The 13,448-nt window shown below is 35.1% G+C and overlaps 1 protein-coding gene across 4 annotated transcripts in view; it reads right to left on the bottom strand.

The window, feature by feature from the left end:
- Nucleotides 1–5,806: 5,806 nt before the first annotated feature.
- creb5b (cAMP responsive element binding protein 5b) overlaps nucleotides 5,807–13,448 on the bottom strand; it is a 140,606-nt gene continuing 132,964 nt past the window's right edge. For all 4 annotated transcript variants that reach the window (XM_041249038.1, XM_041249037.1, XM_041249036.1 and 1 more), the window contains 3 exons: nucleotides 12,664–12,891; nucleotides 10,042–10,150; nucleotides 5,807–8,768 (listed from right to left, as the gene is read on the bottom strand). In XM_041249038.1, coding sequence (XP_041104972.1) covers nucleotides 8,602–8,768; nucleotides 10,042–10,150; nucleotides 12,664–12,891 — 504 coding nt within the window. In that variant the 3' untranslated portion in view covers nucleotides 5,807–8,601. The remainder of the gene's footprint in view (nucleotides 8,769–10,041; nucleotides 10,151–12,663; nucleotides 12,892–13,448) is intronic.

The raw sequence follows: 13,448 nt of genomic DNA, 5'->3' as shown, positions 1-13,448 counted from the left end.
AATGAGATAATGCAATGCATTTTTTTAAATGTCTATAAATATTTGAAGCTTCCAGAGAGATTCAGGGAATACAGTCCTGTCAGAAACTATGGCTTCATTGTTTAATAAAAATATATATGAATATACCATTTTTTTCCTCCTATTTGGTACTTTGAGCCATCAGCAGCATACATCAGTCTAAATTTAACACATTTGCTATATCTCGAGTTCTCATACAAGACTTGTACAGCCTGTACACCAGAGTGTACCCATTAACCCGGAACACTAGTGGAAGTACGACATCCATTAATAAGAACTACAGCTATGGCATTTCTTAAATCTACTGGAGACAAAATGATTATGCTCTGGTTTCAGGGGAACAATACAAGTCCCAGAATACAAACAATGGTATAGAAAGTGAACAAGACAAATACATTAGTTAACATAACTCTGGCATTTCAATAAGTAAACCCATTTAATAAAATAAATGTGAATATAGCATCATCTTTTTGGCACAGTATTTTGAGCCAGCATACATCTCTAAATGAAATGCATCTGCCATAACAAAGCCAGGACTTCATATATAAAAGATCAAGCTTTGTAGTCCTTAAACTTTTCCTAGGTAAAAAAAAAAAAAAAAAAAAAACATTGATGATTTTGCATTGTTCCAAAAACATAATGAATTGTTTCACATTTCAGTCATGGGCCTCTGTAGCAATGTTGCCCCGCCCCTGTGTATTTCTGTGTTATATGTTGCGTGTAGTGTGTTAATGTTGGTGTATAGTCATTGTTACACGGGATGTAATATGTGTTGCAAGCACGATGTATATTTGTAGTTAGACACGAGGATTGCACAGCACTTCTTGTGCAGGTAAAATGTAATAATACGTGAGCACAGGGAATTGCAGTCTTATTAATTCACATGCAGTTGTACCAAGACTCCAATTGAATGATTGATTAGCAATCAAGTCTGCACAAAAGCAGCATGTTTTCACTCACTCAGGGTTGTGTGTTCGGTGAGTGGAGAATGGGATTGGAGACAGAGTTTATAATAAGAAAGTAAATAACTCTTTTGACTCACCGTGTTTGTTTGTCTATTAGTTCATTGTTTGTTTAAGTGTTAGTCTGTTTTGTTTCATCTCTTTGTTTTGGCTACCAGTGCCTTGTCCTGTGCTTTGTTTGTCTTGCAACCTTTTATTTTCTGCACTGTTTAGTTATTAAATGCTGAGCGCAAGCAAGCGGTCAGCTTTACCAAAACTCCACGTCACTCTGTCTGTCCTGTGTTTTTATTTTCCGAGTCTGACGTCACCACTCAGCCAGCCTTGTGACAGCCTCTCATAAGCAGGACTGCTGGTGGATTGTGGTGGGTTTTGTGCTTTGGAATGACCACCAGGTGCTAATCTTTGACTACCATCATTAGATTCCTACCCAGCCTTCAGATGTTAATGGATGAAACAAGTTAAAAAATAAACTCTCCATGCTTCTCTTCTCTATTAAGTTTCGTAGCAGTTTATTTTTTCTTCATGTGCTGGTAGCATGAATCAACACACTTGCTGATGTAGTTCAGATTATGTTTGCCTGTATCAACCTTTATCTTTTAACAAGAGACAACACAAATCATTGCATATCCGCCATCAAGTGCTTTATTTACCATATCATAGTTGCAGTGATATTTAACATTTGTACAAATGCAAAAAAAAAAAAGATTATTTCTTCAAGCCATAAAGAAAAATGTAAAAATGTTACATAGTTAAACAGACAATTCATGAACTCGTCATCCATATTCAACAATACATGTGCTCATAAAGAAAACAAAGAAAGAAGCATAGCGTAAAACAACAGTATTAAGTGCTGCGCCAAAGTTATTTACAAATATGTACCAAACATTTACTCCTTCCAAAAAGAAAGGTGGTTGAGTTACATGTACAAGATTACAAAATTATGAAATTCTATACAATATTTATATTTATATATAGGCATTATCCAATAATGCGAGAAACACCACCTCTTCATTGTAGCCCTGTTACTTTTGAACAGTCAAGAGAGTTTATTCCACAAGGAGCCCCACTGCTGCCAGCTGAAACAGCTGGAACACATCTGGAAGAAGCTTGAAAATGGTGGAAAATAACCCGTCACAGCAAATCAGAGATAAAAAAACTCAAAGGTTACAGAAAACTACTGACGTGACCACATGTCCAATCCTTGCTTTGGTTATCGATTTATATGCTAAAAAACAAAGCCTTTTTTTACCATACAAAGTTTATAATTATATTATATATATATATATATATATATATATATATATATATATATATATATATATATATGTGTGTGTGTGTGTGTGTGTGTGTGTGTGTGTGTGTGTTTTAACAACATTTCCAGTTTGTGGGTGCACCCACGAATTTTTTGTATACCGTGTAACAATGTCAAGAAGAACTCTACTGTTGTAGTATTATTGTGTAATAACACAGATTGTTGTGTATATATATATATATTATAGATATTATATAATATATATATATATATATACAGATGAAATCGACCACAACCAGAAGTCTTCTGTCTTCTGGGTACCCATGTACTATGATTCTACCGGTCAGCGAAGTGTCTTGTCTGTTTATGACAATTTAAACGTAAACGTTTGCAACGGTTGTTAAACGTTTCATGATTAACCGCAATAAACAATTTACAGAAGATTCTATTTATACAAAATACTTTATTGCTTGTCGGCGTTATATTCATCTCAGCAAGCTTCTATTGCGAGAGTTGTGAGACATAACTATTTAAATACTATTCTCAAATAAATAGCGGCAGTTGAGTTGTGGTTTGCTGCAGCAGAGGGTGTCCGAAGGATAACGTCTATAATGTCAAAATAACATTGTTTATGCTAAATGTAAATGTCATCTGTACAATGCATTCTGTTCCATCTTCATTTTACCTATTTTAATACTGTTATATATATATATATATATAAAATGAAAGGCGGTTTAATCCCATCAAATTCTATAGTGGGGCCTCCACCTTCACCCCCCAAAAAAGCTTTTCATAATCACTAAACCGGAGGTGTGTTTAAAAACAATACAATGAAATTGCACACACATAGATTTATAGTGCTCAGTGCATTTTAAAAGTAAATCATTGTACTGAAATAACACTACTGTGTTTTGGGTAGGCTACACATTACATTCTGAAAAAATATAAATCTGTACAGTAGGCCTATACAGTACTGTAGTAAAATCAAATGAATACCTAGCGCTCATTCTTTTTACTTTAGCCTACTGGTAACACTGTACACATTGCTGTACAATGTGAATAAAAGATTATTTTAAATAGAAACTAAATGATTGTAGTGATTTTGTTTTAAATTTGTTGTATTATTATTATTTTTAACTTGGCCTACTTAGTAGCCTAGACAATCAACACACAACAGATCACGGTCCTGAAAGATGCTCAGAATGAGCCGGAGGGGTTAGTGGCACATGTGTTCCCAACATGTTGGGGAAATTAGAAATGTCACAAAAATTAGTTTTCAAGGCTTGTACACACTGGCTTTTGTGAAAATTAGGTGAGCCTACTTGGGTGTTCGCCTCAAAAATGCATTGAGCACAACAGGCAACACAGGAAAAAAGCGGACTGTGAAATGCCAGCAACAATTGCAACTGTTTAAAACATGCTTTCAAAAGTTCTTAACAAATTGATGCAATTGTAAGTGTCACAATTATAAGTACATCTCATCATAATATTTGTGAACCCTCATTTGCCCTCTCTCCACCCACTTTTTGTGAATTTATGCAGGAACGCCAATAATTACATATTCATCCAAGGTTGAACCTCAAAGAAAAAGTGCAGCCCCAAAGCATTCCCTAAAAAGTCGCTAACAGCACTGCGCTTGTTCAGCACATTTCACCCTAGATGTCCGACTCATTTGCAGCTGGTCTGCGACTATTGCGACAGGGGCAGCACTTCAGTACATCTACCCCTTAGATTTCAAACATATGGCCATTGTTACCTCTGCATTCACAGAAGACAAAAGTGCATTAAAAGCTACATACAACTGTAAGAATCTTTATCTGAATAGTATTGCCAGACTCTGTGTTAAAGGGTAATGACATGTTTAGTTTTAGAAACAATTTACACAACTTGAACTGCTACATTATATGTATAAAGTTAAGTATTAAAGCTCTGTTCAGTTATAGAGACCCTGTCTGCAGGAACATAAAAATCACACTGACAATAAATATTCCCTTTGTCTAGAATTAAAATCATTTACAGGAATAAAACAATATTTGGAAATGTTTATGTTTAGTTTAAATCTCATATAATATAAAACAATAACATGCATCAATTGACTGTTCATTTTCACCAGGGCATCTGATTTTCAGGTTTTACCCAATTTAACCAGATTTCAGAACACCCCCCCACCCATGCGTCTCTCGCAAACTCCCCAAATAGGCACATACTGTATATGAATAAACACATGCACAGTTGTCTGTGATTCAAATGCAGCAGAGCAGAACTGGTGCCGATGACGGTAATGTAATATATATATATATATATATATATATATATATATATATATATATATATATATATATATATATATATATATATATATACACACACACACACACACATACATATATATATATATGTATTTTTTTAGATTTTTCAAAATTACAGCAATATAGCTTTAAGGTTTTTGCTTTTTTTGCACACTTTTCTTCCCAGTTATTTGTTTTATGAGGGTGTGTTTAAGCCAACAGCATTTAAATATAACACTAGATCTTTTCTCTTTGTAAAACAGCATGGAGTAAAGTTGTTTGGAATGGACTAATGCCTCCATATACAGTATGTGTGTGTGAGATAGAGAAGGGGGGGGGGGGGGAGGACAGATAGGTGTCGTCAAAAGTTTGCGTACCCCAATGTGTGGAAATATACATACGCTGGGGATTTAAACTGTTGACGACAACTTTGTGTTTAAGTATTTGTTTTTTCTTTCTAACTAAAACCTGATTTCTACCCTTTAAAATACCCAAAGATTAATATTCTTAAGAAAGATGATATATATATATATATATATATATATATATATATATATATATATATATATATATATAGTTCCACCTGATTTTCAACTGATTTTTTCATTAAATAATTCTACCCGATTTTTAAAAAAGCATTCACCCAAATTTATTTAATTCACCCAAAATATTTAAACCGAAAATCAGACGCCCTAATTATAATCTAATTGGACTATTGCCAAACTGATTGTATCCAACATTTGCTTACAAAACTAAATTAATAAAACAAAGAAGAAGAAGAAGAAGAAGAAGAAAAGAAGAAGAAGAAGAAGAAGAAGAAGAAAGAAGAAGAAGAAGAAGAAGAAGAAGAACTATAACAATAATCATAATTACAATAATTATAATAATAGTAGAACTGAAATTGCAAACCACCTGAATTAAATATTTTATCCGGGTAGGGGATAAATAGCATTATGTGCTATATCTTAAGGGGTAATGTGGATAATGTATTTAATTTCCAGGTTATTTATTTTATTTTAGTTGAGTTCGACACTTTCAAGGATACACAATTTGGAAGAGCAAAAATTTGCTCCCAACAGTGCTATCCAGTCAGAGATTCAAACTGGGTACTATGAGAACTTCATACTATGTGTGTTAATTGACCAGCAGATGACAATAATGCATCTACACTGAATCCTTCACTCATACCACTTTACTTTATGGTTTCAACTGCAAAATATAACTATATATATATATATATATATATATATATATATATATATATATATATATATATATAAACACACACACACACACACACACACACACACACACAAATGCCACCTATTGAACAGAAGATTTTACTGAAAATACAGATAGTGGTTCAAAAATAATGCAAACTAGTAGACAAAACCAGATATCCGTGAATACATTTCCCCTCCATATTTCTATCTTAGTATTTTACTACCATTGCATATCTGTAGGAATAACAGTTTAAATGATTCTGGCATGACAACTGGTACAGTGAAAAATGATCTTTGGATGTGATATACAATACATATAAAAAAATGTTTTAGATGTGTTAGATTTAGGTACATTTTATATTTTACTCAATTTAAGTTAAGTTGCTTTGTAAGTTTTCAAGAAACAAAAATGGTTTGCCACTTTTCTGCCTTGTGAACGACATGAACTACAGAATCCATTAGAGTTAAACAATGAGGTGAACCAGCATTCATTCTGTCTCATTATAAAATGCTTCTCTGTAAGAAGCTCCCTGCTTACAGCAAATAGCTTTTGAGTCTGTATTACAGGTTGAATCTCATAAAATAAGACTCAAGCACTGATATAAAACTGTGGAGAAACACTGTGGTAAACTGCAGCTGCAGGCGAATATCAGCAACAGAATACTGCTTGCCAGAAAATATTGAATACTTCAAGAAATGAGGAAGATAATGACAAACCCAAATGTCTCCCTAATACTCTCCAGATGAAGAGGCAGGGTTGTGTTCGTAACATCTTTCTCCTGTTGTTTTTGTTTGCGAATGATAAGGAACCAGCCCCAACAATAAAACCTATCATGGACATCATGAAAGTTTGTTCTAAAGGTCTCTGCCACTAACAATTATATATTTAAGGCTGCTTTCTTATTTGATGCAGAGCTCTTCTGAAAACACACCGTATGTTCGTTTAAAACTTTCACCCACAGGAGACTGAAAAAATCAAATCACACAACCCAGTTTTCCTTTGGAATGTAAATTATTATTATTATTATTATTATTATTATTATTATTATTATTATTATTATTATTATTATTAACAATAATACTATTCAAAGTAGTAGCAGTAGTATTTTAGTTTAGCATTACATTACTCTTAAACTTCAAAACAATAAATACATGAAATCTATTTATACATGTTTTTGGTCCTGGTAACACATAAAGTTACAGCGCTTACTGACTGCTATTGAATATTTGGCTTATGTACCATAGAAGCTGACTGGATATGATGTTAATAAAACCCTCAGTGTTGTTCAGCAAAGGCACGCTAAAGATTAGACCTCCTGATGCACTGTAAGAATGAATTAGTACTGACAGGGTACCTACTGCAGCTAATACCCCCGGAAAACATGCCTTCCTATGCTCACACACATAGATATAACCTGAGAGCACACAACAAAGACAACTGACTGAGATGCAAAAAACAGGAAAGCCATTGTGGTTAGCCGTGCAGTGGTCTTTCAAATAACATTTAAGCAGTAAGGTGTTTTGCACAGTTGGTCCTTAATATTATTATTTGTTTAAATCTTAACATGTTTGATTTAATTTCTACAATACAAAACATATCTTAAAAAAAAAAAATGCTATTTTCATAAAGCTTCAAAAAAGTTTCCAGTATCTGAGTAAGCAAACACTACAGCATAGCACAAAGTAGGCTTGCAGGCATGCGGTTGTAGACATCAGTTAGAAAATCTACCATGTATTGAGAGATGATCACAAACTCCACAAGAAGGGATATTCAAATAACAATGAGCTTATCTGAGCTCTGAAACTTTCATTTCTACTTGTAATGTAATCTATAACTTACCCAATGCCCTCAGTCATACAATCTGTGTAACATGAAGGAAACTTGTTAATTTAGCAAACTGGCAATTTCATTTCTATGGCTACATTTTAAGATTCAATAATTGTGTTTTGTTGTTGTTGTTTTTTTTTTTAAACTGGAAAATCTGTGACCTCTTCCACATTTTACACTTAAAGGTAAGGTAGTTAGTAAAAAAAAAAAAAAAAAAAAAAACCTAAGCACATCTAACACATATAGATTAAAATCCATTTTTAGTGTGGAGAGAAACTGAAAATATGCCTTAGTATATCCTGTTACCACAGTGATATTTTAAAAATAATCTTCAAAAAACAAAGCATGAGAAAAAGTTATGAAAGAGACAGTCAATAGATCAACCACAGCTGGTGAAAATATGAACTGGTCAAATACAGCACACACAGTAGTAGTGAAACTGTGTATGTACTATGAGACAAATGTATCACTTTGAAAATTGTACCAAGCATGACCAATAACTGCTCAAACACTCCAACAGACAATAATATCAGCAACAGAATGTGTAAAATGCACAAGGATGGTCTGAAATCTCAACTATGGCCAGATTAAATGAGCCAATGAAGTTTAAAAAGTTCACCAAAGGAAGCCCCTTCGATGCAAACATGAAAACGTATACAGAGCAATACGCTCTCTGGATACAACCAAATGCTGGTAAAAAATTGCAATGTTTAACACTGACCCAATAGCTTGCAGTAAACAGGATGCCATGCTAGACGGCTAAATCGAAGCTGATCACTGGCTTTGAATATTCCTTTTTATATCCTTAGATCTGTACCAGAAAATTAGAGGAAGACTGAAAGCATTTCCTGGATTAATATCATATAGTATTAATTGCTTATTTCCCTTGTAACTGTAAGTAGAAAACAAAACAAAACATCAACTTGAATTAAAAAAAACACATAAATCTATTAAGGAGTTTGATTCCAGGCTTTAGTCCTGAATGAATTGATGGCATTTTTGCTTTCTGAAAGAGTTTTTTTTTTCTTTTTTAAAGAATCGGGTTCATGTCTGTTCTGTGATTGGCTAGCTGGCTCAGCACAGAGTTGCCCACAGCTTCACTGATGGCAGCAGTGGAGGTTGTGATGGTGTTGTGCTGAATGACTTGCTGCTGGGAGCACACTGGGGCTGGGCTTCCCGGCGGACTGCTCTCTGGACCTGGGGATGACAAAAACCAAATTACTCCAGTCTGTCTGAAACAACCAGTTGTCAAACAGCAGTTTTATTTAGTGGTTTGCATACAGTTTTGAGATATCTGTTTATATAGTTTAGAATTGTTATTTGTGTTTTTATGACAGAAATTAAAAACCTAGAATGATACACTTGTCCATATCACCGGTAGCATATGTTTGTAATGCTCAGTTCTGACTTTTTCAAAAATATCAAGTGTTGACTTAGTTTGTCCAATCACAAGCTAGTAGGACTCTACATTTTGGATTGGGTATTACGATGCCACCCACATGCTCCCTCCCATTCATGCTGATTTTTCCCCATCAGAAATCATGGTGAGCTTTGCTGCAACATGGCCACACTCATGCAAACTTCAGTAGACATCATGTATCAAAAAATCTTTAGTTTTGTTGGTACCTCAAGCTTAACTGTATGTCTAGAGTAAACCGTTCCATTACTCTCCCTTATTCCTTGTTAAATATGGTGGCCCTTGCTGACCCTATCTATTAAACAAACAGCACATCCGTCATTGAACAACGAGTCCAGAAACAGCCAATCCAAATGACATGGAGGAGGTCAAAGTGCTGCAGTGTTCATGTCACCTCACCTGCAGAGAACGGTGGAATTTTCCCATTTCTCTCCTGCTGTGGGATGAATCCTCGACCAATCAGTAGCAGTCCATGTTACAAAGCATGCCTCTGCAGAATGCTATGTGTGCAGGCACCCTGGCCATTGATCCAGTCAAGGAGGATGAAAGGGGCACAGCGATGTCTTAGTGGCAAAAGGTTGGGTTGGAGGGTGGGGTTTTTCTTCAAGATTGAAAGCACCATGCATGAAGACCATTTAAATAACACTCTTTCCTAGGATGCAAGGCCGGACATATTCTTATAAATGTAGTATTTGAATGCAAATTCAATCATAGTTTAATCAGGGTTTAAAGAAACACAGTGCTGCGGGGCCCATACTGCTCGATGTCAGCCTTGCTTGTAAACAATGACTTTTGAACTACAGTTCCCAGATGGCTTTGAGTCTGAAAGGGAGGAAGCACTATAAAAAGAGCTGGGTCATAAAATTGCAGCTGGTTGCTGACAGGATTGCTGTTGATGATGCTGCATGTTGATTCTATAAAAAAAAAAGTCTCAGTCTTCCAAAACCCAGGCAACATTGTCTGTAAAGGTTTGGCAGGTACAGTAGGCCTTCTCGGTGGTAAAATGGAAATGATTATTTGCAGTTCACAACTACTACGACTACTACTACTCACTTAGGTAGCCTTGTGACTCCTTCTGCATGGCAGTGATTGGACAGTCTTTATGCGTCAGCAGAAGTTGCTTTAGCTGTGTCACCTCGGTCTTCAACATTGTGACTTCATTCTGAAAAAGACAAGTTCAAAACTTTTTAATAGACAGCAGAACCATACACCTACAGAACTGAGGAGAGAACCTGCCTAAGCATCCCTGTTTAAACTATTTTTGAAAGCATTGTACTATTATTTGGCTCAATGAGTAGCCTTGACAACAATGCAGCCTTCTTTTTGGTTGTTAACAGTTGGGTCTATTGTGGTACTGTACTAAGAGGGGAATGTACTTGGTCCAGAAGTCATACTGTTCAAAAAGCTGTTATTCTGACTTGGATTACCAGTTTATATTCTGTCCCAAATCAAGAAACAAGAATTAACGTGCATATGTTATATAAAAGGGGCATGACAAATAATCTGGATTTTTGATCAGGATTAAAAAGGGATAGCAGTAATGATCTTGGTCTTTGTCTTTTATTTTCATTTTCAATATTGTTTTAAATTACACAGCAGAGGAATATTAACACTAGAACCGCCACGGTAGTCATTTTGACGGTTTTCACTTTTAAAATGTAAATTACTGTGTGTGTTAAGGATCCGCGGTTGTCTGTTCTTGACTTTTTCTAAATACATATATTAAATATCCTGACGGTGTTTGAAAGTCAGAATCGCAAAAAAAAAAAAAAAGTTATAAGCACTTCTACCTTGAACTGCCAAAAGTTGTTATTTTGACGACATGTTACAATACATTCTTTTATTGGCAATATAACCTACAATACGTTATTTATTATACGTATAAGAGCCTCCGCTGAGTTTACAGAAGTATGTATTTGAATAAAATATTGCTCTTGAAGTCTAGATATGTGTTATCCAAATCTCTATTGTAATGTAATCAATTCCTTGGAGAGCTGCCGTCTGGATGTCTACGTGAACATATTGCTGTCTGCTGTCTTATAATATTACTATTACAAGAATTTTTCAAGAAATCTTGATATTTTTGTGTTTTGGTTTGAGAGCAACTACAGATATATTTGCATTGGCAGCAGGAATTTGTAACGACTTCACTGAAAACAGCATTGCTTGTTTCAAGTTAAACATAAAACAATACATGGACAAGCAGCTGTTTCCGAGAAAAGCATGGTGTCATTGGACACAATACATGTCAAACAAATCTGTCAAATTTGGGATCAAGTTTTGGCTGGCAGCGGACTCTACCCCTACCTGTGCAAAGATGAAACTCTCCCAGCTGGCCAGAGACTGGGTGACAATGTGATACATAGGCTGATGTAATTGTGCTTAGGAAAAGGAATGAATATTACCAATGACAATTTTTATTTCACTGTAATTAGCAAAACAATTGAAGAATTTTTTTTTTTTAAATAATTACTTTGTTTTTACAATTTTGCATGTGCATATAGCAGTTTACATCTGTTTACATAATATCTTCTTTTGAAGTGTTTATTTTATTATAGTTTTTCATTTTTTTACGTCATGCATTATATGCGCTAATTTTGAAAATAAATTAATTTTTTCATTTAAATACGGTGTTTCTGCTATGCAAATGTTAGACATGATGTTCATAAATACATCTTTTGAGTTGTATCTGATAGTTTGCATTTCATTTTCATATCAAAGCTGTTTAAAATGTACCTGTCAAAATGACTACTGCTGGTGGCTCTAGGTAGTAGCATAAACCCGGCGGTTCTAGTGTTAACATAAAACAGATACAATGAAGACATTTAACTACAGCTCAGGTTAGGGTTAATTCATTGGTGTAGTGGTAAATAAAAAAAGTGGGTAAACTCCCCTGTTTGGTGCTACAGGCCAGACAGTGGCATGTTAGGAACTTTGGTTGACCATTGTTTACGTTTTTTTAATTGGGTTTGTATGACAGTTTTTTTTTTTTTTTTAAACATTGTCCGACTACACTTGTCATCCTTTCAGCACCTTCATATTAATTACCAAACCAATTATTTTAAATAATTCTGGTCAATTTTTTTATTTCAAATTCCAATAAAATAAAATAAAATTTCAAAGCTGGCACGGGGGAGGGGGGTTAATTCAAATCAACATGAAACAATAATAACACAGTGATAGCAGGATGTACCAGTTTATGTTTGTTTTTTGTTTTTTTAAACTACTGTCCACATGTTATTCTGTTTATACATTTCTTATAACTCTTGCTTCAGAATTACAAAACAGTGCAGCAATTTGAAAGATTTTGGAATATCGGAATTTGAAAGGTTTCAGAATATCATCTGCTGTTCTGAAGCTGCTACTTTGGATTAAACACAATGTTTATTGATATAACTTACCAAGAAACCTACATTTAACACTTGGAAACAGGCATTATAATGGGCCTGTAGCCCTTGTAATGTATGAAATTAATCAAGGCAGCTCAGTCTCAGAGAGGGGAAGAACCTATTGAAACTTTCGGGCTCCTAGAGGGTTTCAAAGGTTCCTTGGTACCTCTGTGCTGAGCCAAACCCTGCAGAGGCTGTTCATTAAGTGGAAAGCAATATACCCTCTGAATTAACTCGCCTGTGTCAACACTGGTTTGGTAAAGTGGCGCATTGTATAGCTCCATACCTGAAGCTGCATGTTTGTCTGAGTTAGTTCTTCTGCTTTTTTTTCCAGTGAAATCACCCACACTTTCCTCTTCTGTCTGCAACGTGTGGCGGCAGCTCGGTTCCTTTCTAGAAATTTCCGTCTCCTTTCGTCTGGGTCTTCATCCACCACCCTCCTCCTACGGCCTCCAGTGGGTTGGGGCGACTGTAATGTCTGGCTTGCCTGCATTTGCTGGGCTGCAGGTGATACCTATCACACATCAAATGCAGTTATTAGTTCAATTAGTGACGATGTTGCAGAATATATGGAGAGAGAGAGAGAGAGAGAGAGAGAGAGAGAGAGAGAGAGAGAGAGAGAGAGAGAGAGAGAGAGAGAGAGAGAGAGAGCAGACTGGCAAAACAAATTAATTCCCCTTCTCCCTCCTATTACACCCAACCCCCCAGTCCGCAGACGTTTTGGCACTAAGTCAAAGATGGCAGGAGTCCAAAACATTAAGTGCTAGTTACCACTTGAAAGATTTTGAAAGAAAATAAAACAAAACATGACAATACACTGTCTATGGTCTAGTGAAGCAACTGCAACACACTTAAAAAAAACACAAACGGTCTACATGTTTTCTATAGTTTTACTAATAAAAGGAACGAGTTCATGCCACGAGTGCTCTTATGTTTGTATATTCTCTTATATCAGTTTGTCATCTTTGTCTTTAATCTAACTTCTTTTGTCCGCAGGCATGCTAAATAAATAACATTTTAATATTTATGTTAATAGCCACTGAGGTGGGTACTCCTACTAAATTAATTGGG

Source organism: Polyodon spathula, chromosome 4 (assembly GCF_017654505.1).
Source record: "Polyodon spathula isolate WHYD16114869_AA chromosome 4, ASM1765450v1, whole genome shotgun sequence".
Lineage (NCBI taxonomy): Eukaryota > Metazoa > Chordata > Actinopteri > Acipenseriformes > Polyodontidae > Polyodon > Polyodon spathula.
The sequence above is the reverse complement of the archived record's forward strand: the minus strand, read 5'-3'. Positions and strand labels throughout refer to the sequence as shown.